General features: G+C 40.4%; 1 protein-coding gene across 1 annotated transcript; it reads left to right on the top strand.

Annotated features, from left to right (window-relative positions):
• The first annotated feature begins 6,091 nt into the window (after positions 1-6,091).
• Positions 6,092-25,185, top strand: kcng1 (potassium voltage-gated channel, subfamily G, member 1). The gene is made up of 3 exons (XM_004071027.5): positions 6,092-6,310; positions 17,695-18,525; positions 23,379-25,185. Exons 2-3 carry the CDS (start codon positions 17,749-17,751, stop codon positions 24,144-24,146), a joined length of 1,545 nt encoding a protein of 514 aa, XP_004071075.1. The 5' UTR covers positions 6,092-6,310; positions 17,695-17,748; the 3' UTR covers positions 24,147-25,185.
• Positions 25,186-26,644: the final 1,459 nt, after the last annotated feature.

The raw sequence follows: 26,644 nt of genomic DNA, 5'->3' as shown, positions 1-26,644 counted from the left end.
GCAGAATGGCTTGAATATAAATGCGCTGATTAGTCTTGAGATCATGTGGCATCACATATTTCATGCAGCTTCCCAATATGTTATGAGGGTTTGGTAATGTATAATTATCTGTCCAAACATGCCGCTGCACACACCATAATCATCCAAAAATGTGCGTTTGTTAGAGAATTATAACATCCTGGTTCTTACTAGGAAAACAGAGCTGCTGCTTGTATGTATATATTTATAAAGACAAGATCTTATGATTATATGGATTTCAATTTGTCAATGTTTTACAACAGTTTTTCTTTTTTTTCTTTAGCCAACCTAAAAGAGACTCACACCAACAAAATCAATAGATGTTTTCAATTGCTGACAAAAGTGAGAGAAAATGTGCAGATTAAGGATGAAAATAATATGATGAGATTGACATGTCAACCTGTGCTCCCTGTGACGGGTGTCTTTTGACCTGACTCACAGCAGACAGCCTGTTGGAGCACACTGGACCCAAAATTCCAATCCCTTTGACTCAGGTTGAATTGAATTTATTTATTGCATAGGGACAGAGACATAAGAACATACTACAAACAGCAGTCCCATGCTCATATCATAATGCTTTCAGCAGAAGCTAGTGTGCAGCATTTGTCCTGAGCTGGGCTTTTTTTGCTTTACAATTACAAAAAATTAGAATAAAATACTATAAGCAAAACAGAAAATAGTCATTGTTAAAATGACATTAAACCAGTTTATCACATCAAAAGGATAAAAAACAAACACCACATCAGCCTGTGAAAACAAGCAGGCAGAAATGCTGATGCAACCAAGACTTTGGTTTTAAAGAGACTAAAACTGGTCACAGACTTCAAATCAGTGGGAAGTGAGTTCCAAAGTCTTGCCCCTTTCACCCAGAGGGCCGTCTCAGCAAAACAAGTTTTGCAAAAAGGGTTCTCACAATTTCCACTGGAGAAGTCTCGGCTTGATCAGCTGCAAGTCTCTAATTTACAGATGAAAGTCCTGAAAGGAGTAGCTGCCAGGTCATGGAGACATTTGAAGATCATTTTAAAGAACGTCAATTAATACAATCAGTAAAAGTTAAGATGTTGTTTTTGTGTTTTTAATTTGACAGTGGTGATACTTAATTGTTTTTTATGTCAAATATCTTTAGTGCCAGATTAGAAAGCCTCTCCACAGGTTTGAGGTCTGATTGAGACCAAACGGTGATTCCATAACACAAGTGGGAGAAGATCATAGAGTTTAAAAATATCCAAGAACATTCTGGAGTCAGGCATTGTCTTATTAATTAAAACAGGTCATGTTTAACCTGACCAGCTTGCAGACTTTTTTAATGTGGTTTTTAAATTTTAATTGGGAGTCTAAAATTATTCCAAGATATTTTTCTGGCTGAACTTCAATGAATTTTTTTTTGGAAAAAAAACATTTCAGTGTTATTTTTTATGGAGAAACTGAGTTAAAAAAGACTTTTTCAGCCAAGTCGATATACTTTTTACTATTGGTTAACTTTTCGCTTACTACATTAAAGTCTTACATGACACGTATACATGACCAACCATGTCGTCAGCATACATCTGGACTTTTGATGCTGGGGCAAACTTCTGGGAGATTGTTTATGTTCAGGCTCAAGAGAATTGGGCCAAGAACGCTTCTTTGCAGAACTTTAATTCCAATTTTGTGAAAACTCGATTTAGAATTATTAAATACAAGGCCATGTTTATTGATTTAGTGAGTATGACTGAAACTAAGACAAAGAGCGCCATGACAAATGAAAAGAGGAGAGGCTTGAAATGAGCATGCATGGTTCACAGTGTCGAAGGCTGTTTTTAAATCAAGGAATACATCACCCACAACATTTCCTTTATCAAGCATGTGGCTGTTTCAGTTGTGTGATTATATGTGATTGTGTCTGAAGCTAAATTGAAAAGGATGTTGGAGCTTTTTATCTTCTCGGAAATCTAAGAGCTGGTCAGAAACAATTTATTCTAAAACTTTAGACAGGACCAGAAGAAAACTAATGTTCCTGTAATTGAAAACTTTTTGTGCGTCTCCAGATTTAAGAATGGGTTGGTCAAGAAGTCTTTTTCCAGTCGTCTGAAAACTGACCGGCTGGAATTTTATATGTGTAAGAGGTTCTGTCAAGGTATCGCAGTTCTCTTCCAAAAATAAAGCATCTAAGTTGTATATGTCTTTGGCAATTTAGCTACTTAAATTATTTATAGTATTCCTGACAGTGATTTTTTTTATTTTTATTTTTTTTTTCACTTTTATTTAACCAGGATAAAAAAAATCATTGAGAGTAAAAATCTCTTTTGCAAGAGCGTCTTGGCCAAGAGGCAACAGCACAACAATAACACACAACACTTTCCTAATCTCAAACAGATCATTTTCTGTTGCTGTTATAATGTCTGTTTCCAATTATTTCTCTGATGTTGATTCAGTTAATTAAAAAAAATTATCAAAGACTACAACCACTTTATCAGGGTCAGAGATAGTTTTCCCTGCATGCTTTAGTCCAGATTTGAAATCAGAGGTGGTATTGGGACTTATCAAGAAGTTCAGCTGTTTCCAGATGACTTTTCCATTTCTTTTTACTTCAGATTTTCATAATATCCAGACTTTGATTTACACATTTCGTTTATCACTAGATTCCTCAGACTTTTGAAGATGAGCATGTCAGTGTTGTTTATGAAAGGTTTTTAGAGCATGATCCCGTTTTTTCATTAACAGACGAATCTGAACAGATATCCATGGCAGTTGAGGTTTTCTTGGTGCTTTCTTTTGCTGAAAACACTTGTCGAACATGCCTTTAATAATGGAGGTGTATTTATTGCAACAGTCATTTGCCTGATTATGGGTTAATACTTTTCTCCATTTTGCTTTTTTTCCAATTGATTTCAGCTCAGCAAAGCTCTAACTTGGCTGCTGGGATAAAGTTGGCCAAAACACAAATCTAGTGTGATCAGTTGATCTGCTAAAATGCAATATTGCAAAGCTTTGATATCAACCCCTGTCATCTGTGAGCCTGCACTAGGCAGGAACAGCTTAGCTTTACTGTGATGCAACAAAAGCAAAACTAGAACTCAAACTCCACAGACATATTTTTCCCCGAGACGGACACTTTTCCTGCAAAGGTTTCTTCCAGCTAAACACCCTGAGACACCGGACAAAGGCTGCGGTTTATGCTGAGGTGCACACACTTGTTGTGTATTGTCACCAGACACATATCACTGTGTTTGTGAGGCGATTTAGAAGCAGCACTGCATGCTCCTGGACTGAGAAAAAAGATTTTGTTGGAAACACATCTGTGTGCCATGAAAATGTGTGCTTTTTTATCATTTTATTGACACGGAAAATAAAAAAAATTGATTGTTAATTAAACAAGAGCTGCAGCCCGAAGCTGCAAAACAATTTATACTCAGTTTTTTGTGTGCAATCAAATTTTCCATCTGCCTCTTTTCTGTGCTTTTAACGTATCCTGGGTCCATCTTCTGAACAATGATCTGTTTAACAGTCAGTTTAATATTAATGGTTCACATGTGGTTTTATTGCCAGTCAAAAGAAACAACATAAGCTAAAAATCTGTGCTAACATTAGACAGGACTGACAAAGACTGTCAGACAGTGTGTATGAGCGGCGTAGCAAATCCAGAAAATGGTGGTTCTGCAGTTGCACAAGATTTCTGTGCAAAATTGACAATGAGTGAAAAAACAAGAATCCCAGAATGCATCTGTTAAACAGTGAGAATAGTATTCACATGCCTGTTTGTCATTGGACAGCCAGCAAAGTCTTTCAAAAAGCATTTTAGGAATTAAATTGAAAGATTTTTCAAAACAACTGTTTGTTTTTTAAATGTATAGAACACAAGCTAACTATTTAAAGATGCAGTTGTAGAGTTAGATAAGCTTATTCTTCTCCAAGAGTTCTGGTACATCACCTGTCCGTCCTGGGGGAGGATCCCTCATTCATGTGGACATCTCTGAGGTTTCTTCTTTTTTTTCTCAGAATCCGTTATTTTAGGAGTTTTTCCATGCAGAGATGAGGGCTTAAGGGCAGGGATGCCCAGTTTAGCTTAGTCTGTTTATTTTGGTTTAGCCATTACCTGTTGAATTCTATGACTTCTGTCATGGTTTGGGTTTCTTTGTATTGATTTTTGCTTTCAGTCTTGTTTCTGTCATGTTTGAGTTCTGTTTCCTGTTTTATTTTGAAAGGGTTACTGTTATGTCATGGTTTTAAGTTTTACTTCCCTGGTTCCAATCTCTCCTGATCATGTTCACCTGTGTCTTGTCTGTCCTGTCTGTATTTAAGTCTTGTCTCTACCTTTCTCTTGTGCTGGTCCAGTAATGTCTTCAATGTCTCTCATGTAATGTCTCTCATGTAACGTCTCTAATGTAACGTCTCTTCCCTGACTCCCTTCCCATGTGTTTGTGCTATGCCCACAGCAAGTTTAGTTTGGGTTTTGTTACCCTGCTCTGCAGCGCTTTTTGTTAAATTAATAAACCCCTTGCCCTGGAACCGTGTGCCTCCGTCTCTGCATTCTGGGTCCTTCATGCTCCCCAGCCCTCCCAACCTGACAACTTCATGTTCTTTATGATTGAGTGTTCTTATACAATTACCGGTATGAAGCCCATTGAGACAACTATTGTTGTAATATTGGGCTGTATAAATAAAATTGAATTGAACTAAATTTAATTGAATTGAAATTCCATCCATCTAATTATCTTTTAATAATAAATAAATAATAATTACTAAAAATAATAAATGATACATAAAAATACATAAATATTGCATCATTTGGTCACTAAAATCAGGAAATTAAATGAAATTCTTGCCAGATAAAAGTGCATCAGTTATTAAAACAATTCCGTATACATAAGCGTTAAAAGCATTATAACTATGTAACGTAGTGTAACTATGTAACACGTGTTTACGCACCTTTCTGGTTCCATCTTCATGTGCCGCTACGCAAGACTTTAAGTCAGTTTCCTGCTTCTACATACAAAACGTGTAGCCAATGAACGTTGAAAGTTAAACCAGGCTGAACTTTAACCAATCAGGGTCTCGAATTAGGTAGTGACGAATGGATGGCATCCATTTTAATACACGGAGGCAACAACTATTTGAAAATTGATCACAGAGGAAAAACTGTCTAAGTGCAGTTTGTGTCTGGCTGGAATTCTATGACACCAAGTCTTTCATATATTGGGATAGAGCTGTGAAAGAAAAAGCAAGATTACCAAGATTTTCACCACTTCGACATTTCACACCAAGCCTCTTCCAACATGTACATTTGCTAGTATCAGGTAGCGACACTCTCATGTGAACACCATCTGCTAAAAGCATGTTCGAGAATGTACTGAACGCTGGTTCTTGAATACTCATGTGAAATGTAGCTTCACGCCAAGTCATTGTTGAAAAACCAATGTTTCCACCTGTAATCTCTTGCACAGTCCCTTTTATATCCTTGAAGTCCTAATTTAACAGTACATGTAGTGTATTTGGGTGCACATATTAGTGGTTTTCCATACTGATGATGGTGAGTGCACACCATCAGGGAGTCAGGAAGAGTAAAGCTCTACCGGTGCATGATGTGAATAGACTTTAGTTTCTGCCTTCCAGGGAGGAGTTTGTTTAACTATACTCTGTCCCATAAACTACACATATTTCATGACTTTAGATACCGGTATGTTTTTTCATGGATGTCAGCAAACAATGAAGATAAGAGAGGAGCCAAAGCTTTATGTTCTGGTCATAAACATCCACCGTATGAACCCTGCCTTCCTCTTCATCATCATCCTTCAACCACACTACTCGACTAAATTTGGATACCCTGTTTGATTCCGACCCCCCCCCTCTCTTTCTCTACCTCAGCTTTTAGCCAAATAACCCAAATGGACAAAAGCTCCACGTGAATCAACAGTTAAAAGGAGGTTTTCCGCTCATGTGAAGGGAAACTGAAGCTCTTTCCGTGCCAGTTGCCATGGATTTCTCTCCAAAGCTTTTGGTTAAAACGGCACGTCCCACTCCTGATGTCAGTGCTGGAGAACGATGGGGTGTGGAGTGGAGGGAGAAGGAGTTCAGAGAAAGAGCGAGGGATGTCGGAGAAAGGGAAGGGGAGGAGGAAACAAGGGAGGCAGCCTGTTGCTCCTGATCATCAAACAGCCTCCTCGTACTCCAGGAGCCCGGGCGCCTTTCGCACAGATGGAGCAGAGTTAAAAGAGCCGACGGCACAGGCTGGAGAGCGCTTTTCCTTTCTGTCTCCATGCGCGCCTCTCATCATCTTCAGTTTGACAAAAGCTGTTGAGGAGCTCAAGCAAGAGTGAGTATGTCTCCTTTTAAAGTTCAGCTTTCAGAGTGAACCACCACGTCTCATGGTGATGCTTTTGGGGGTTTGATTCCAAAGGGATCTATTTCCTAAAAAAAACTGCAGCTGATCTGAGGTCAATGTAAGAAATCTGTTTGGAGAGTCTGTTTCCCTCCTTTTAAATCTAAAAAACATGGCTTTTTGCCCCCAAACGAAAAAAGTACTATGCTTCTTTAAAGCAGATGAGAGACTTCCTCTGAATTCTGCCGTTTATCTGCCATCATTTAGCCCATCTACTACACGTCTTTCACAGATAACAGTCATTTGCATACTCTCTGCATGCACACCATGGTAACAAGGCTGCAGCTTCATCAGTGTTGTGATCTGTAAACATTTGAATGACGGTCTGTAAGACAGGGGTCATGGATGGGGAGGGGAACTGTTTTTCTTTCAGCAATACCTTTAAAAAAAAAGAAAGAAAGAAAAACTCTGGGTGTAACTTTTCAAATCTAATTCCCTCCATTGATCAGATTGAAACTCATCCGCCTGAAAGCCACTCGGAGTCCTCGAAGCGCAGAACGCCAGCTAACATTGTGTGAGTCAGAGACCGTATCGGAGCAGCTTTTAACCTGATGTTCAGTCGGCTCCCGTAATGCGGTTAGGACCCCGCAATGTAGACGTCTGTCCCAGTCTTTGATATGAGTAATACACCATAATATGTCATACATCATTGTCTCTTCCTCCTCCAGGTTACTAGAACTGTAATGAGATGTACTAATTACTTTTTTCCTGTCTTAATGGAGCCGCGTACAAAGATAGGCCGACAAAGCCGTTTTAATTGCCTTTACTCTGCTGCTTTTGTGTTCTAGACGCAGATAGAGTTTTAAAAAAGAAATCCGTAAACACCTCACACATGTTGACTGAATAGACTCTTTCAGTGGAGAATTCAAAAAGCATAATAGAATCTGTCATATGCAGAAATACAGTGTTCATAAAACAAGTCTGAGTCTAGGTTAGGAATCCAATTGTAATTTTTTATCTATTGTGCACTAAAACAAGCTATACACATTATAGGTGGGTTTTTGCACTATTTTCTAAAGAACAAAACAAAACAAAAACTAAAAAATGTTTTATTTCTGACTGCTGCTCTTCTTTTACCCATGAGCACCAACAAATAACCAATTTAAATATTTGCTTAAAGTCCCACTCCAGTCATCTTTTTAACCAACTGTAATGGTGTTCTCAGTGGTCTTTTAAAGTGCTTATATCATGCAAAATATACTTTTTGAGCTTTAAATTGTGTCATGATCTTCTTCTTCTTTCTCTTTCGGCTTTTCGCCACAGCGAATCATCCTTTTCCACCTCACTCTATCATGAACATCTTCTACCCTAACATTAGCCAACTTCATGTCCTCTGTTAAGACATCCATATATCTCCTCTTTGGCCGTCCTCTTGCCCTCCTGCCAGGCAGCTCCATCCTTAAAGTATGTTATGATATTAATTTCTAATGAAAAACAACCCAAAGTGGTATTTTGAACCATTCACAGATTTTTATTTCAGAACATTCCTCTAAAACCCTGCTCCCTGGGTACCAGCTCCTCCCAAACCCCGACAGCAAATGGGTTCTGACACTAAGACACAGATAAGTGAAGAACAGCCCCTTCCAGGAAGACCCCCAGGCTAACACACACACACACTTTCTCTGCGGGCTTGTGGTGAACAGTTAAACGCTTTCCTTTTATATGCACATCCATCTTTGCAGAAGTTCGGGTGTTGTTTGTTTTCATGGTAGAAACACAGACACGCTGCTGAGGCTGACTCTGGGTTGACGTCATAAAATGGGCGGCACCCAGACGGAGCGGAAAGGCGGAGCCTCAGAGATCGAGTCATTTTACTTCTGGGTAGAAAAATATGCTGCAAAAAACTAAACTCATTTCATTTATAAAATGTTCTTTACTGTATCAAAGGTGATATATGATCATATTAATGGATATAGAATACTATGAAAGACTTAAGAAAAGCAGGAAATAGGCTCTTTAATGATGATGATGATGGTTTAGCCAAATCAAAAAACCTGTGTCATTTCCTAGGACATAATCAGACATGCACCTTTAAGCTTAATTGTCTGTAGAAATGCCACAAAAACATGTTCAAAACACTAAGAACACACTGAAAATAACTGCGGTCATTTGTCTGCTCCGTTTGTTCCATCTCTTCAGCTAAAGTACTTTTTCAGTGATGGGGTTTCGACAACAGCATTTTTTTTTCTTTTTTCTTTTTCCCAAAACAACATTTAATCGACCTGTGTTCGCAACCGCTGTCACATCTGCCTTGCGGGGAGCTGCTCTGGGCACCCCTTAGGTCTCACCCCACACCTCCTCCGAGGCGACAGACGCCTGCAGCCCATCAGAGACAGTCCAGCCAGAGCAGTCCGGTGGTCGGGTGATGGCCGCTCAGGCACAGGACAGAGGCGTCAAAATGATGAGAATGGATGCACAGAGAGGACCTAATGTTATGCAAGATTTATGTAATCAAGTTAGATGAGCACTTTCAAATAGGGAGCGGGTGCAATCATCTACTCAGTAGAGAAAAATGGAGGAAATACCTTAATGTAGTTACAGAGGGAATGGATGTCAAGTTTGGGGGTTGTTTTGTTGCAAGGAGAGGTGAGGCAGTGCAGAGAGGCAGAAAGGGGGGGATTTGTTGGGCTGCTTCTTAGGAAGCAGACTGGTGCACTTATTTATTTATTTATTTTGATAGAGGGAAATATGCAAAAAAGTGTGCATAAATACTTAAAGGGTGCACTTTTTTTCCTGAAATCAGAGTGGAAACAAAAGCAGACGTCCGTGTGAGCATAGGGGATTGTCCACACAGCGTGGTTCTCTCAGAAACAGGCAGCAGCACTCTGCACAGGACCACAGAGTTATGGAGACAATTACTGCCCCGCAGCTAAAACCGCTCCATCCAGGGTGTTCACTCAACACCGCCCACCTCCAGCACAAAGGAAAACTCTTTTGTTTACAAGCGTTCCCGCTGGAATCACTGTAAGGAGAGGTCTTGCAGGGGAGAACCGCTTCTGGCACGCCCGGCTGCTTCAACCAGATTTCAGAGTGGGGTGAAGTGAGATGAGGAGAGGCAGCTTCCCCTCGCCTCGCCTCGCCTCGCCGGCTTCCGTGGTCCATTTCTAGAAACACCTCGTACAGTCCATTAAAAAAACAGGGAGCTGTAGAGAAAACGGGGAGATAAATGGTTGTTGTGAAAGGAACCACGGAGGACCAGAATGGTCTGGAAGGCAGAATGGACACAACTGGACTCCACTTTTAGCTGCTTTATGGGGCTACAATGATTCATTTAAACAACAACTTGATTCATATCATAATTTGTCATTGACAACACGATTGATAGTTGAAATGGGGATCCGTTTTGATCCGATTCACTGACCTAAAAACGATCCAGGACATCTTTAGCCAAAAATTTAACCAGTGTGGCTCATACTGCGTACACAAGGGACTTGTGTGGCAGATTATAGAATGCACTGTGGATTCCTGATACTACTGTACTCACAGCTGGAGGAAGTCTGGTGCGAAATGGTAAAGTGGTGCAAATCTCCCTTCAGACTTTTTCTTTTTACAGATCGATTCCGATATATGAAAGACTTGCTGTCATAGAATTCCGGCCGGACACAACCCACAATTATTAATTTCTCCATGATCAATTTTCAAATAGTTGGCACTTCAATGAATTGAAAGAACGCCATCCATACGTCACTACCAAATCAGAGTCACTGGTCAAAATTCAACTGGTTTAACTTTCAACGCGCTTTCGATGGGCACATGTTTTTGTATCTAGAGCCTGAAAATTGACTTAAAATCTTGCATATAACTACGCATAAACGTGGAAGTCTTGAAGCCCGAAATGCAAATACACTTCCATAGACTTTTCATCGCCTCTAACGCGTTTCCGAGCGCGGCGTGAACAAAGCATCAGAGATAAATGGCTGGTACTGAACAGTGCAGATGAAGTTTTCCAGATTCCTTGTATTTCTTTAAGATAATCAAGTGTAAATTTAATATGTGTACAAAAAAAATTAAAATAAATAAACAAGAATTAATGGAAAATCCATTCACATTTTAGTTTGATAAAGTTCAGCCCACTGTTGTTCTTCCACATCCAAATAATCCAAAGCGAACATTCTTAGAACATTCTAGCTTACTGTATGGTCACATGACTTTGCTAAATTCATAGTTTTTCCACACATTGAACGATGGACTGATCAGTTTTTGCTGACATCACATGTGTTGTATGCTGTGATGCACTTGGTAATTTTTTATAGTAAAATGAACCTACAGAGCCTCAATCTAAATGGATCTAACATCAATTATAATTGATTTATTTCATTTTGAAAAGATTTTATGATAGTAAAGGTCAATTCCATTAACAACTTGCCCTCGACAGATCGTTTTCGTTGGATCATCGGAATATAAATTGATTTATTAATTTAGTCAACTGCTTCATCAATATAGCATAAACAGTGACACCGGAAACACAATTTACTTTCTGTCTACGAAGTCCAGAAATTTTGGCAAAAATTGTTGGTGATAAAAATGCCATGTGCGCGTGATTTTCTGGATGAGTCAAGCTGGATTGCAAACCTTGACTCACAGACAGATTGACACAATCTGTCTTATATAACACGTCCAGCTCTGCTGCATGCAGATATGCAGCCAACAACACAACAACAACACAAGTCTGCAGTCGAATGACAGAATACCATTTCACAGTACCGTGCTGATCAATACAGCTTCCATTGATCGTTCTTTTAGGGAGGATTGTGGGAAATGCTTGCACATGGTAGCGAGGAAACAGAGACCCACAAGCCAGTGACTCACCATGCAATCTGGAGAACATGCCCTGTGGCTTAGCTGTGATAGCGCTGGCACAGGGAGAGGCCAGACCTCAACCGATCTGGTGGAGGGAACAGCCTTCTTCGTTTCTGCAGCGTTTCATCTCTCTGCCCGAGATCCAGTCAAAACAGCGTGCACCGCCTTCTAAGGTTTTATAGAAGCGCTAAAGCAGGCATAGGTCATTTTGAACTGGAATATGAAAAAGGGGTTAAACAACCTGACTAAATGATGACAACATATTTCAGTGCTGTTGTTTCTAGAGTAAAATGAGGAAAGTGGGGGAAAACACAAAGTTGACCCTTGTTTTTAGTGGAAAGTGCTGATAATAAAATCAAGGTTTTGGTGACTATAATGCTAACATAACTCCCAGTAAGGCTAACATCACTAAAAAATATCAAGGAGAAACCGCATTTGTACATAAGTTTGGTAGAAAATGTTGACAAAATGTATGTAAAAAAGTTTTCTTAAATGGAAAATGTTACAATGTTTTTTTTTAATTTGCTTAGAAAATGTACAGATTCAAACAGCTGCATCTCAGAGTCTACAGGCTTCAGTTTGCGTGTCCGATCATACACACCTAAAGATCAAGTGGGATAAATGAAAAAGACAAAAACTACATTAAACAGAAAAGGTTCAACTCTTTAAAACCAGAGAAGCCGCCAGCAACGCCTAAGTAACAGACGCTCTTTGACTACTATAACTCTTCAACCATTTACACGATTAATGCGAATCAGTTCATCCTTACAAGGAAAAAAAGCGAAGTTGCATTACGGTGACAGATGAAATACTGCCGCTCTGCAGTTGCGATGTCCTTGAAAACCACACAGGTTTTTAGTTTTAAGCCAAAAATTGCATAATCATAATGAAAACACCACTGGGAACACTTCAAAATTAGATCAAGACATGATCAGAGTGGGACTAAACCCTTGACTATCCTATGGGTCAACATGACCATTGACGTCTTATTCCTACCATGACAAAGGTGGATAAAGGTGGAAAGATTTCATGTAATCCATGGAAACCAGTGAAGATCACAAATCATTGAAGAAAAAATGTTCAGCGAACTGTCTAGTGGGTCTAGATGACCCCACTCCCAATGTTAAAGTGCTTTGGATAGTATAAGGGTTTAAAAAAAACACTTTTCGCCTATGATGGTCTTCTTCATTTTTGCAACCAGAGACACTTCAATGACATAGAAAAAGCACACACATTGCAGTGCAATCATCTTCTTTCTCATTTATACATGGTGCAGAGGTAGAGCGGTCCACCTCTGATTGGAAGATCGCAGGTTCAGTTCCCACCTTGCACGCCCGCGTGTCGAAGTGTCCTTGGGCAAGACAATAAACTCTACATTGCTCCTGGTGGTCATAGGTTAGTGCCAGTGTTGGGCAGCAGAGCCACCATCAGTGTGTGAATGCACATTGATTGGCCATCAAATCAAGCTAGAAAAGCTCTAGATAAGTATACAATATTTACCATTACCAAAAGCTCCAAAAACTCCGAACCAGGATTATTTTTGTAAATAGCACCATGTGACGCTCATTTGAAGTTGAATGCTGGAGCGGGGTGTGTTCATCAAATAACCACAAGGGGGCTGGGATCTCAAGCATGGCAGTTCTCATCACTTCAGTGTAAAGTGTTCAACTGTAGCACAGAAATTTAAACTCTCAGTCAGAACAAAGATTTAAAACCTTTGTAACCAGATCAAAAATCCATAACATCTTAAGCGTGGGAGGGTTTTTTGTTCCTTTGGTTAACAAGTGGCACTAAAACCCTCACTGATCACAATCCTATTTTTTGCAAGCAGTATTTAGTGACATCACATCTAGTCGAGACCTCAACGACTTCAGGACCATAAACTGTTCTATAAAAACTATTAGGTTGCGTGGCTTATGGCATCGACAGGCATTGGGGTTTTTTTAGGATTTAGATGTGCGGGCAGCTGGCTGACAGCTAAAGTGCTGCGTTTATGGACTCACAACAAAGTGAATGAAAGAAAAAGAGAGGGGTGGGAAGTTTACTACAGACCTCAGCCTGGTTTCACAGCAGTTGAGGGATCTCTCGTTGGAAAACGGCCTCAGATTTCCCCACAGCGATACATGAGATTGATATGGACAGACAGAATATGATGACTTCATGTTATTGCAGCTGCAAGTGGTACTAAACCCAGACATAAGGAAAAAACTTTGGGGCAATTGCTGATTTTGAAAGAATATTAAAAATGACAGTGAAGACGTACATGGATCTGTTTGTGGAGGCATCCGAATGGAGCGGAGTACGAAGAGAGCTTGTGGCCCGCCCAGCGTATTTTTTACATAACACACAACGCACAACATTTTTTTCATCTTCTTTTGATTCACAACAATTTGAATAAATAAATACTCAGAAAAGCAATTTTGAACTCAATGTTATTTTAGATTATCAAAAAATGCTGCAAGAACACGTAAAAAACACACAATTTTCATTAGAGGGGGTCTTTAAGGGACTTTGTGTCCATGAGCGTTCATCTCAGAGCAGACATGAAAAGAGAAAGCCTAGGAAAGTCTCGTGTCTGCCTCTTAGGTCATGCACAACAGGTTCGAGGAAAAGTGAGAAATCGAACAGCCTCGGGAGGTTAAGTGTGATTTAAGCCAGCAGGAAAGTGGCGGAGGCTTCTGCAAATCCACTCCGACTCTGCTTTGCGCAGGTTTGGCCATCAGAAGGATAAAAGGAGAGAATTCAAGACACTTTAATATGTGTTCTTGATTTTTATAAAATCCTTTTGGAGCTGTATTTCTATTGAGTGAACTGATTAAGCCAGTTTTTCATGACAGGAATGTCTTAAACCTAACCTCTTAGGGTAAAGGAGTGGAGCTCAGTGCGACTTTAGGGCCAACTGTAATCATCTGCTGACAAAAGCCCACAAAGCAGGTGCCTAATAACCGCTTAGGCGACACACATCTGCGTTTTTACAGCCAAGGGCCTCCTGCTAACCCCACATTTGCATCGCAGCACTGACAGCTGAATTCGCAGGAGGCTTCTTCTAAATCATTGTAATTGATTAAATTAGTTTGAACGGAGGCCACAAGTCCTTCCCTGCATTACAGGAGAAATTTCCTCAATTTTCTTAATGTATTTTGACATTTTACTCTTTTGCCAAGTTAGTTAAGCCAGATAAACGGAGTTACATTTGTGGCTGCAACATTTAGTTAGATTCCCAGTTTGTTTTTGTCTTTTGCTTAGTCTATTCTGCATTCAAGCAAATAAAATATAACACAAATGTTTCTTTTTTCCTAAGTTTTTTTCTCTATGAATCCTTTTCAGTAGCTTTCAAGATCCAACACTACAATTGTGCAGGATCTGCAGAGGCTAACGGGTTCCAGCCGGACAAAAAGGGACCCAATGCTTTTGTCTTTTATTAAATTACGTAGCGGTTCTTCAAACCCTGATGTGCACTTTCTGTTAAAGTTATATTTCTGTTGACGCTGCTCAGTTTCCTTCCCCATTAATGTGTTGAGATAATCCACTCATTTGATCGCTCAGCATCTGTGAAGCGCTATAACTGTTACTGCTAATGAGAGGGGAAGTCAGACGTTAATGCAGTTCGGAAATGCAGAAAAACTTAGCATAGATGTGCAGCGAATTCACATCAAAGTCATGTGGACAAACAATAGGATGTGTCTTATAGGCAGAGATTTTTTGCCAAACACTGCTCAGTCATGCGATTCTATTTCCAGTCTCCTGAATGTAAACATGTAAAGGAGATCATGACATAAGATCTCTTATAAATAGAGGCGATCAACTCGGTGTGTAAATAGGGCGAGCAGCCGTGGTCGTCGTTCCAGCAGACGTGTGCGTGCACAGCTGTGAGGGGTGAGCGTGTGAGATGCACGAGCAGCATATTTGCTGCTGATAGGATGGGAAAGCGTGTGTTCAGGTGAAAGTGCGCTCAGCTTGTCAAAATGTTGCTGCCAATTCAGAGGATTTTATTTTTGTCGGGACATAAATTGTTTGGGTAGATGAGGAAACCGTCTGTCTGTTCTCTAAAGCATTTCTCTGTTCTCGCCTGGGTGATGCGTTGAAGACAAATAAAACGTTTTTTTTTTAAATAAATGTTTGCCTCAGAACTTTAAATCAGTATTTTCCTTCAACGTTTGTTCCGATTTCTCTGAATGCGTTCTGAGAAAGAAAAAAATTAGACATTGCATCACTTTTCAGCCATAAATACACGGAGATGAAATCATTTTTAGAACAAATACGTTGAAATTTTTAATTTTTTTATTTGAAATAAATGAATAGGTTTGCACTACAATAAAATAAAAAAGGAGATTATGGATGTCATACAGGTTTTGGTGGCTTAATCCAACAAATCAAAAAATTTCCCATTTTTTCACAGTAAAAAAAAAACCTTTTAATGCTTTTTTAAACTTTAATTTTAAGTAAAATGTTACTAAAGCAGGGTAATACAAGTTAACCATCTAATAACTTGACCAAACACATGTTTTCAAATAGTTTGACAGTTTTTTTCTTTTGAAATATAATAAACTTACTTTACAGCCAGATGTCTTCCATTTCAGCAATAAGTTTTCAAGTCATTCCTTTAACACACTTTAGACTTTATTAATATTTTTGTTTACATTTGTGACAGAATCTTACCACAATTCTTTAACATTAGAATTCTGTTGTTGAAATGTATTAGAATAAATGTTCCTAATAAATAACAGTGATACAGTAAAATGGTCATCATTGCCGTTGTATTTTCACTTTTTTTTATTTTTCATGTGAATTTGAATTTCAAATAGATTCTTTTTGACTTAAATAGTTCAAATATAACAGTACTTGTTATATAAATATAAAAATCTTATTAGTGATATTATATAAACTGACGATGTGTATTTAAATGGTGTTTTCAGTTCTTTCATCTGTAGTATTCAAAGTAGTAAGAAGCAGGTCTACGTCAACAAGACTAGGGTACAATCAATGTTTTGGGAATATAAACACAATCTGCCAAATTTTTGGAGTAAACTGGAATGTTTTGGATGTTTGTGAGAGCATGAAAGTTTCGTGGTTGTTTGTTTTGGGGTACGCTGCCCCCTGTTGGTCAACATCTGCTTTGCGCTGCTTGATTCTTCGGGCTGAGTCAGTCAGCGCTTTGGGTTTTCATACAGATGAGTCTGGAACTATGGAAGAACAATGTGTTTAGCCCCAATCCCCACACTGGTTTTCTGTGCTTCCAACTTTACTTTATGTCTATCATAAACATTGCTTAGTATTAAAATGAATTTAAATTTGGAGTCAACTTTTTTAAAAAGGACACAAATGTTGTAAATATTGGAAAAAATTGCATAAATTATCCAAAAAATGGAAAAATAAAGAAAGCAGAGGCTGGAAAATACCCGTTATTGGGTTTCCTGTCCTTGGTAGCTTCAGAGCAAAATCAATGAGAGCTGGGAGGGGCTCAAAAAGGAAAAAGACCATCGTAGGTAAAAAGATAACTGATAGTTACCATCTCCGGTCAACTTTTCATTTATTTTTAAAATGTTCCCAGTGATCTTTCAATTATAATTATGCCTTTTTTAGCCAAAATCTAAAAACTTGTGTTGTTTTCTAGGACATAGTTTCTGCAGAGTGGCAGGAGTTCATTAGAAGTTTGTCTCTGAGTTGTGGGCAATACTGATAGCACAGAGCAACCCCCCCCCCCCCCTCTTCCCATCACCTACACCTGAGAGCTCTTTGTTTACACACTCTCCTGCTAGCTTACAGCCCCTCACACCTCCAAACTGGATTTTTTTTGTCTGCTCCTGATTCACATCAATTTAAATAAAACAATTCTCAGAAGGGCAATTTTAATTTGAACTTGTCCTCTATGATGTGCAATATCCATTCTAATGTGGAATACCCACTCATGTGCAATATTCACCCCACTCTACTGTACAGTATTTATGTATTTATGCCTTATATAGCTCTTTATTCCTATTTTATTTTATTCTACCTTTTTATATTGTTGGACGAGAGTTGCTGGAAAAAATTTCATTGTGCACTGCAGAATGATAATAAAAGATTCTGATTCTGATTCTGATTCTGAAATACCACAAGAACATAAAATATGATTTCCATCTGAGTGGGTCTTTAAGATCCGCAAGATCTGTTTCTCCTAAAAGTTGCCCCGAAGCAACAGAGGAATATTGGAGATTCATTTGAACTTGTTGGAACTTTTCAAACTTTTTTTTATTTTACTTTTTTGGCGTTTCTGGATTTGTTTCTTCACAGTGCCTCACATCTTCTGATGACAACAAGCAAAGTCAGAAGTGCACAAAGTCTGGGCGCCTCCTGCAGCGGGAATCATGGTCGTCATGCTGTTTGCTTTTACGATTGCTGCAGTTTTCCTCTACCAGAAATTGCTTGTTCGATGCTTTTTGCACGGACGTCCTGCCCTGACCCCACATGCTCTGCTGCATGGATGCATGTGTTTCTATCAGAGCGATGCATCTGTTGACTGAGTCTCTCCTCCCCAGGTGAGAGCGTGGAGACGGCGTCCTGGGCACAGGGATGTGAGCGGATCAGTAAAGATGACCCTGCTGGCAGGCGATGGCTCGGACTACGACTACAGCGCCCTGAGCTGTGCTTCTGACACCTCCCTCAACCAGCCTCCCCATCAGGAGGAGGAGGCCCGGAAGGGGGCCTTCTACAAGCGGGCCCAGCCTCTCCCCCAGCTCGTCTCGGACAACGCGCCCCTGTCCGGCAAGCGTAAACTGCACGCCATCATCAATGTGGGCGGCCTGCGCTACCAGCTGCCCTGGACCACCTTGGAGGACTTCCCTCTGTCCCGCCTGGGCCAGCTGCGCCTCTGCAGCAGCTTCGATGAGATCATGCGCGTCTGCGACGACTACGACGTCACGCACAACGAGTTCTTCTTCGACCGCAGCCCCTGCGCCTTCCGCACCATCCTGACCTACCTCCGGGCGGGCAAGCTGCGCTCCCTCAGGGAGATGTGTGCCCTCTCCTTCCGAGAGGAGCTCCTCTACTGGGGGGTTCCCGAGGAGAGCATGGAGTGGTGCTGTCGGCGGCGTCTGCTGCAGCGCGTGGAGGAGTTTGAGGCCATGGAGAGAGCCCAGGAGGAGGAGGAGCTCCTGGAGGACCTGCTGGACTCAGAGGGCGGCCGCAGGGAGCGCTCCGGCGAGTCCAGAGTGGGGAAGTGCATGAGCAGGCTGAGGGACATGGTGGAGAGGCCGCAGTCCGGCCTCCCGGGGAAGATCTTCGCTTGCTTGTCAGTGCTGTTTGTCACCATCACTGCCATCAACCTCTCCATCAGCACCTTACCGGCCATGAGGGAGGAGGAGGAGGCGGTAAGTGGGAGATTTATCCAAAAAAAGAGCATTTATTCCCTCATTTTACTGCAGAAAGTAACAAGTTTTAAAGTCTTGAGTGACGTTGTAGGGCCTGTATACCGTAGGCATCCGCTACTTGTCTTCACCTTTGACCTGACCTCAGTGGGTAAGCAGCTGCAGCAGGCCCTTCACTCTCTCGTCTTTGCCTCTGCAACCATGGACAAATTCATGGAAAAACACCATATTCTGTTCACTTTATCTCCATAGCAACCATTTTTGGTCACCTGGGGGTGACGAAAAAGGTCTATGTCATTTCTAGAGGAATCACCAAAAGTAACCTTTTCGGTTTCCTTGGCAACTGAAGTTTTTTTTAACCACGCCGACATTCCTAATCATATGTCATATTGTTCTGATCAGCTTGAGCCAGGGCATTCATTCGTGTGTTACATTTTTACAGTATTTCGGCAAAACATGTGCGAGTAACAGGGGAACGCCACTCCTGTGAGCTCGCCACACAAAATGTACGACTTTTAATTCCAACATTTTTTCCCCAAGTAGCTTCCCAACGATGCTCGAGAAGTTAGAAGGCAATAGATATAAAATCCCTAAGAGGAGTTCAAAATTTGTAGCTGGTACGACAAAATGGTTGTTGCAGTCCAGGACTGCTGCAGGACAAAATAATCCAGTTAAGTCCAATTCTATTTAACCCTCCTGTTATGTTGCGGGTCAAATTGACCCGTTTTAAAGTTTAAACATCATGGAAAAATTGTTAAAAATATTTTTTCAGCATGAAGCTTCTTCTGCTTGCCTTAATTAGGGTAATCAACATATATTATGAATTTGGTTCATCTCACATATATGCAACCCCCCCCTGCATATTTATATTACATAGATACTGTTCGGGTCAATTTGACCCGGCAGTCAAACTGGAGGTACAAGGATGTCTTATTATTAGTAGTATTCCTTTATTTGCAGCTGTGAGACATATTTCACCCCAATCACACACATAGACACACGTCTCGATGGGCTTCGTATCGGTAATTGAAAAAGTTAAACATAAAATCAAAAAGAATCATGAATGCATAGAATTCAATAGGAAAATACTAAATTGAACTAACAAACTGACTAAACAAAGCTGCCATCCCTGCCCTTAGACCCCCCTTCGTGGTAAGGTAAAGCTCCTAAAAAAAACGGATTCCGGAAAAAACCAAGAAACCTTAGGGGTGCCCACATGAAGGAGGGATCCTCCCCCAGGACGGACTGGCGATTTACCAGAACTCATAGAGAATAATTAGCTTATCTAACGCTACAACTACATATTTAAAGTCCAGCAGACGTGAATCATTCAGATGGAGTTGGGGGGTCGGCCAGGGGCGCCAGTCGAGCCGGAGACAGGATCCAGTTCAAGACCAGCATGACCTGTGCGAAATGTGCAAAATTAATTTGCACAAAGCACAGTGTGATGACTGGTCACTCTTGTGCTGTGTATTTGTACACATACACACAACTTCATAATGAAATTGCTTGTCTGTTGTATTGTGATTTAGTTTTTTTCTGTTTCACAGTGCATGTATGCAAAACAAAATTTCAAGATTATGTTTCAATGTTTTGTAAAACTATTGTATTTTATATGGTGGTCATTCAAAAGTAATACAGTAGTGAAATTTTTAAAAAAGGTTTGAACATGTATATTTTTAAGAAAAACTAGTGAATTATCTAATAATTGAACCACTTCCTGTTAGAGGTAAGGAACACCATATCACTAAGTTTTGATAGAATAATTAGTAATTAAGTTAGTACTGAAATATTCACACTGCTTGTTAGGATTTTTTGGGTTTCAGACATCTTTTAATTAATAAAACCTTCACCGGGTCAATTTGACCCAGGAACATCATCTCTGTTCCTCACAAACGAACAGGAGGGTTAAGTAGAATTGAATCGATCAAAAGTTCCCACAAACAGATTTTGAAAAAAGAATCAGATTTCTGAGGATTTCTGCAGCCACTGACGGTCCAGGTGGAGATCTTTACCTCCAGGAGATCCTTCTCCGTCAGGCGCTCCGGCTCTTCTCTGCATATCTAACGGAGGTGAACAGGACTTTTATGCAGCTTTAAGGTTACTTTACTGAACTCATCACCAGCAATGTTCCAAAGAAAGGAAAAACAAAAAGACATCCAATGACTTCTCTTGAGTTAATGGAGGCTCAGAGTTCCCGATCTCTCTCCGTGCTCCGTTCTAATTATGTCTGCTGGAAGCAGTTTAATTAAAAGTGCCAATAATTACTTTCTAACAGCACCGCTGCATCTAATTTGCCGCCGTGTTAAGGTGCAGCAATTTTTCCATCTGTTTGCTCCAGCTTTAGGGTTTCAGGACATAACGATGTCCCTTTTTAAAAAAAAACAGAAAAAAGACAAAAAGAGAAACTTGTTTTTTATGGATCTCTTTACAAAATAGATCAGAAAAGCTTTTATTTTCATGGCTTAATCCCAGTTAGGTGAAAAAAGAGGAAGAGTTTTGTTTAGCTCTTAGCTCATCCACACATTTTCCCCTGGATTGTTCTTCACCCCAGTCAGTCTCTAAAGAGAAAAACAAAACAAATTAAATGCCCTAACAAGTCAAAAACTCCCACAAAGACCCCAGGAACGAAAGTACTCGGGTATTTATATAATTAAAAAGCAACTATTCACTCAAAAATAACTAAATTAGAAGGACCCCTCACGCCCCAAGTCTAACATTACTGTTTCAAAAAAAATGCAACACTGGAGCTATCCAGCCGTACAGTTATGAGTCACGTCAGTTCAGACGAGGAGAACAAAGACGTACATGGAGACGTCATCAGAAAAAGGCTACAAGAACAGGTTAAAAACACCTGAGGTGGGTCTTTAAGCTCTGAGCCTGGACTAGATGCTGAAGCTCTAAAAGGAGGACAAACTTGACATTTTATGGAGACTAACAGAAAACCAAGAACCTGAATCTTCTGAGGATGCTAACCACCTGAAAACAGAAACAGCTGTAGGTGTGACCCAAAGGAACCGCTTCTCAAAACTTGGTAAAATAACCTCATACATACCAGAATACGAGGAACGACACGAGTAAAAAGTAATGATCTTCAGAAATCTATGCAAATTAATCCAATAAAGCCCACGGCATCAAAAAATTGAAAGAAAATTCCATTTTATTTTAATGGTTTTTTTCTATCAATCAATCAAAACTTTATTTATAAAGCACTTTTCACATGAAAACATAACACAAAGTGCTTTACATTGAAACACAAGAAATATAAAAACAAGCATGACGATTAAAATAAACAAGCACAAAAAAATAAAATAAAAAAAATTAAAATAGGCCCCCCCTCCCCTTACCTAGCCCCCCACCCCCTAACTGATGGGGAAAGGCAATGAGAAATAGGCTAGGCACGAAAACAAGATGTTGGAAATGCTTATAAATGGAACCTCCCTCTCTGTGAACAGCTGCATAACCAAGGCAACACAGGCGGGGACCGCTCCACCACAGCTAAGTGGTAATGCAGTTTCCCATCCAGAGCCGCAGAGGCTGAATAGCAGCCGACCCAGAAGGAGAGGTTCCAGCTGAGGAAGCACCGGAAATAAAAATGAGAATCAAAACATATTGATAAAAACAATAAAATATAATAAAATAAAATAAAAACAATAAAATAAGGTTATTTAAAAAAAAATAGGTTTATTAAAATAAAAAAATTTAAACCCCTAGATGAAATCAACAAAAAAAATGCAATATACTTTTTTTATGATTTATAGATCTTATATAATGATTTGTTGTTTGATTTAGTACATTTTTTTCTCACAACAACATTAATCTAAGATGCAAAAATATCGACATAAAATAGAAACGCTGTATTTACCCGCTGTCTCAAATTTTTAATACATTTTTAACACGATGTAACAATTGAAATGAATTATGACCAAATTTTACATTCTGTCAATACAGGAAGTAATTATTTACAAAAATAAATACCTTTAGATGAGTTATTCTCACCATAAGGTTTTGAAAATTTGTTAAACTTTCACTATCAAAAGTGTTTTGGAGATTTCATGGAGGCCTTTCTGAAATAGGATGAAAAAGCTGTTCTACTGCCCTCTAGTGGAATTATATCAAACTACAGGGCAGAAAAAGTGTAACAGTTAATATCCAATGGATTTTTTTTTTAATATCTCGTTCTGTCCAACAGCTGAGCAAACAGATTAGAGCTGAAGGCCTTTTGTGTTGGACAGGTTTTACTATTACAAAAAGAGGTTATATGTTTTTGAAAACCAAAGTGTAAATGTATATATTCCACTTTTTGTTTTTTATCATTTTTTATTTATTTGTTACATTATGCAATGGATTTTTAAGGAAAGTTTCGGTCAGGCTAACGAGTCAGGGGTCTTTGAAATATGTGTATCAAATGATGATGTGAATGCTTCTATAGTCTTAACCCAGATTACTTCTTCGTTTTAGGTTAAAAAAACTAGAACATTTTCTATCAAAGTTACAAATAAAAGTCTTAAAGCCCCTTTTTATTTTGTTTGTTTTGGTCAAAGAGGAATTCCAAGCAGAAGCAGACATGCACAACACCTATACTGACTTTTTAAAGGGATTTCTTTTGGCTGATGAAAGAAACAATTTTGATCTCATCCAACACCACAAACCAGATTCAAGTCAGAAAAGAAAACGCAAACCGAACCTGTGCAAAGAAAAAGGTGAACTTCAGCTTTTAACATGATTCTCTAAAGTAATTCAAAGCACATGAGGAGCAGCACATTTTATGGAGGCGTTCTGGACTGCAGCCCCAGCTCCAGGGTTACACACTGCGGCGGCGTTTGCTGCTAACTCTCTGCTTGTGTCTCCCACAGGGCACATGCTCCCAGATGTGCTACAACATCTTCATCGTGGAGACGGTGTGCGTGGCCTGGTTCTCCCTAGAGTTCACCCTGCGCTTCATCCAGGACCGCAGCAAGCTGGCCTTCCTCAGGAAGCCGCTCAACCTGATCGACGTGGTGGCCATCCTGCCGTACTACATCACCCTGCTGGTGGACAACACCTCCAAGGAGGTGTCCACCAACACCTACCTGGACAAAGTGGGCTTGGTGCTGCGCGTTCTCCGAGCGCTGCGCATCCTCTACGTGATGCGGCTGGCCCGCCACTCGCTGGGCCTGCAGACCCTCGGGCTGACGGCCCGCCGTTGCACGCGGGAGTTCGGGCTGCTCCTCCTCTTCCTGTGCGTGGCCATCGCGCTGTACTCCCCCTTGCTTTACTTGATCGAGAACGAAGTGGCCGGCACGCAGGAGTTCACCAGCATCCCCGCCACCTACTGGTGGGCGGTCATCACCATGACAACAGTGGGATACGGCGACATGGTGCCAAGGAGCATCCCGGGCCAGGTGGTGGCCCTGAGCAGCATCCTGAGCGGCATCCTGCTCATGGCCTTCCCCGTCACCTCCATCTTCCACACGTTCTCGCGCTCGTACGTGGAACTGAAGCAGGAGCAGCAGCGGCTCCTGCAGAGGAGGACTCACTTCCTGCTGCGCAGCCGCATGGCCGGCCTCGGCAACAACCTCTCCCTGGAGAGCGACGTGATCTTCCCCATGGGTCCATCTGACCCCAGGGACCTGGATGACTGAGACCGCCAGCATGGAACAAGATGTAAAAAAAAGAAAATAACTTTTCATTATGGGATTGCTAAAGTATTCATGTTTGCTGCAATAAAGTTTAGCTTTACTTCTTCTGTATTTTGGACACTGTCCAGGTTCTCAGATGTGGAAAGACAACAGATTATGAATTTTGAGTCAGAGGGGAAGTGCCAAAATAAAAGAGGAGCTTTTATTTTCTGCCCAGAAAAGCCACTTGCTGTGTAGCAACATTCATGTAAACACAAAGATGAAGGTTGTTTCAGCTCAAAACGGGCAACAACAACAACAAAAAACCCACAATGCACCAGTTCCACAAAATACAAAACACGGGGGGGGGGGCTGTTCAGCTGTGTTTTTAATCAAAAAAGAAAAGTCACAAAAGAGCATTTTGAGCTCCTCTTTGCTTTGAGTTGCCACATTCATCCCTGTTTCTGCTCCTGGGAATAAATCAGTGAGATGCTGAAGCCTCATTTTTTTTTGTCTGAACAAAAGAAGCACAGATGTTTCAAAAATATATCAAAATAAAGCTGGTGTCTGTTACTGTCAACAATCCCAAGTTCATTTGAATAACTATGTTCTTCTTTCTGTGCTGTCCTGCTTGTGATCACAGCCTTTGCTGTCTATAAAGGACATCTCTCCTTCTGGTTGATCTGGAGGTAAACGTGTCTTTTGAGTGTTAGGTTTTTGTTTCTGTCAAACTTTTCACTTTGTCGTAGTGACGCTGAGAAGAAACACACACATCCGGCTTTTTCATCTAAACTAATCTAATCTGGGCTCCGTCTGGACAACAAGACATTTGGTTAAAAAAAAGGGCTTGGTAAATAAGTGTGTCAAAGGAGTCTGGGTGGGATCTGATGTTCTTTTGCAAAACTCTTTCCATCAAGTCCTTCATTTTGCTGCAGCTGTTCTATGGAAGCATTTCTGTCTCATAATTTAAAATAAAAGTCAATACCAGAAATGGTTTTTCATTTTCACAATAAAGCTGCGTTCGTTGACTCAAAAATAAAATAAAATAAATTAATCCGCCAAATCGCTTTATCTTTTTCTTCTTCTTCAACACCGCTTATTCTGTCACTTGATAAAGAAAGTAGTTTTTGACATTTCATTTTTTTAAAAGGTTTTCTAGTAAATGTGTAACAAAATTCAATTAAAAATATCTAATTCGACAATTAAAATGGATGAACAGAATTGCTTTTTCATTTTCACAATGTAACTGCATCGGCGGCTCGCTCTCCACACAGGGAGAGGGATCCCTGAGTTCCCTGGCCAGACCACATCACATCTGAGCCTGAGGGGGGTCCATGTCCCTGTGGTGCTGATTCTGGTCCTTCCCCTCGAGTGCTGAGCCTCTCCAGAATTCCAGAAGTGGGGGAGACTGGTCGGCACATGTTTACCTCACTTTTTCACCTTCTTCTAAAGGCTGTGTCACACAACACACAACATTTTCTAGGTATAAAGGTTTGGTCTTTCGTGATTCATTTATTCATTTTCTAAACCCGTTTTGTCCCTTTCCGGGTCCCAGGGCTGCTGGAGCCTATCCCGGACACTTGTGGGCGAAGGCAGGGGACACGTAATTTATTAGTGTTTCTGGCGTTCATCATTCGTCGATGTACGCAGATGTCCTTTGTGGGTTTTGGCCGCCGGGTCTTTACGTGGTTTCGGTTTTTTGGTTTTCAAATTTTTGGGTCGGTTGACAATCACAGAGTTTACATGTATTTGACATAGTTCGTACGCAACTATTACGTAAATCATACACAACTGTGCGTGACTGCAGCGAGATGCATACACAAGATTGTGCCTTTCCACAACTTTTCATGCATTTACCACTGATGGATAACTTTTTGATCATGTATCCCTTGTGCTATCTTAGATGACCCCACCCCTTACATTGACGTGTTCTCCCTACCATGACAAAGGTGGATAAAGGTAGAAAGATTTCATGTAATCCATGGACACCAGTGAAGATCACAAATCATTGAGGAAAAAAGGTTCAGAGCACTGTCTAGTGGGTCTAGATGACCCAACTCCCAATGGTAAAGTGCCTAGGATAGCACAAGGGTTACACGGCTTATCATATTACATCATTGACACCCTAATAACTAATGAATTGCATATAAACAGCTCAATGATCACGCATGGTTAATGCTCTACATAGATTGATGTCCTCCGTGTGGTTTATTTATTTCGTGGTTCTTATGTGGTTCATTGGTGATACATCTGTGAAAATGTCATGTAAAGACCACAACTTTTCTCACTTTTTCCACGTATGAACAGTTTTCATCAGTGCAATATGCTCCAAATGTAAGTGGTGGCTGTGTGACACGGCCTTTAGTTCCAGCTTCATAAGTGTGCAGACAGCCATGTTAAGCACTGTCCAAGTCACAGGGAGGACAACAGCGCTCCACTGTCCTGCCAATAAAAGTATACGCCTTACATCACAAGACTCTGACTTCACCCCAAGTTCGATGTTCCTCCTGGACACAGTGCCA

This window comes from Oryzias latipes, chromosome 7 (assembly GCF_053564925.1).
Source record: "Oryzias latipes strain Hd-rR chromosome 7, Olatipes_Hd-rR_3.1".
Lineage (NCBI taxonomy): Eukaryota > Metazoa > Chordata > Actinopteri > Beloniformes > Adrianichthyidae > Oryzias > Oryzias latipes.
Note: the sequence above shows the minus strand (reverse complement) of the source record. Positions and strands in the feature narration are given on the sequence as shown.

Coding starts and splice junctions, on each gene's coding strand:
- kcng1 (XM_004071027.5), top strand. CDS start 17,749: ATGACCCTGCTGGCAGGCGATGGCTCGGACTACGACTACAGCGCCCTG. Junction 18,526..23,378: donor TGAGGGAGGAGGAGGAGGCG/GTAAGTGGGAGA, acceptor TGTCTCCCACAG/GGCACATGCTCCCAGATGTG.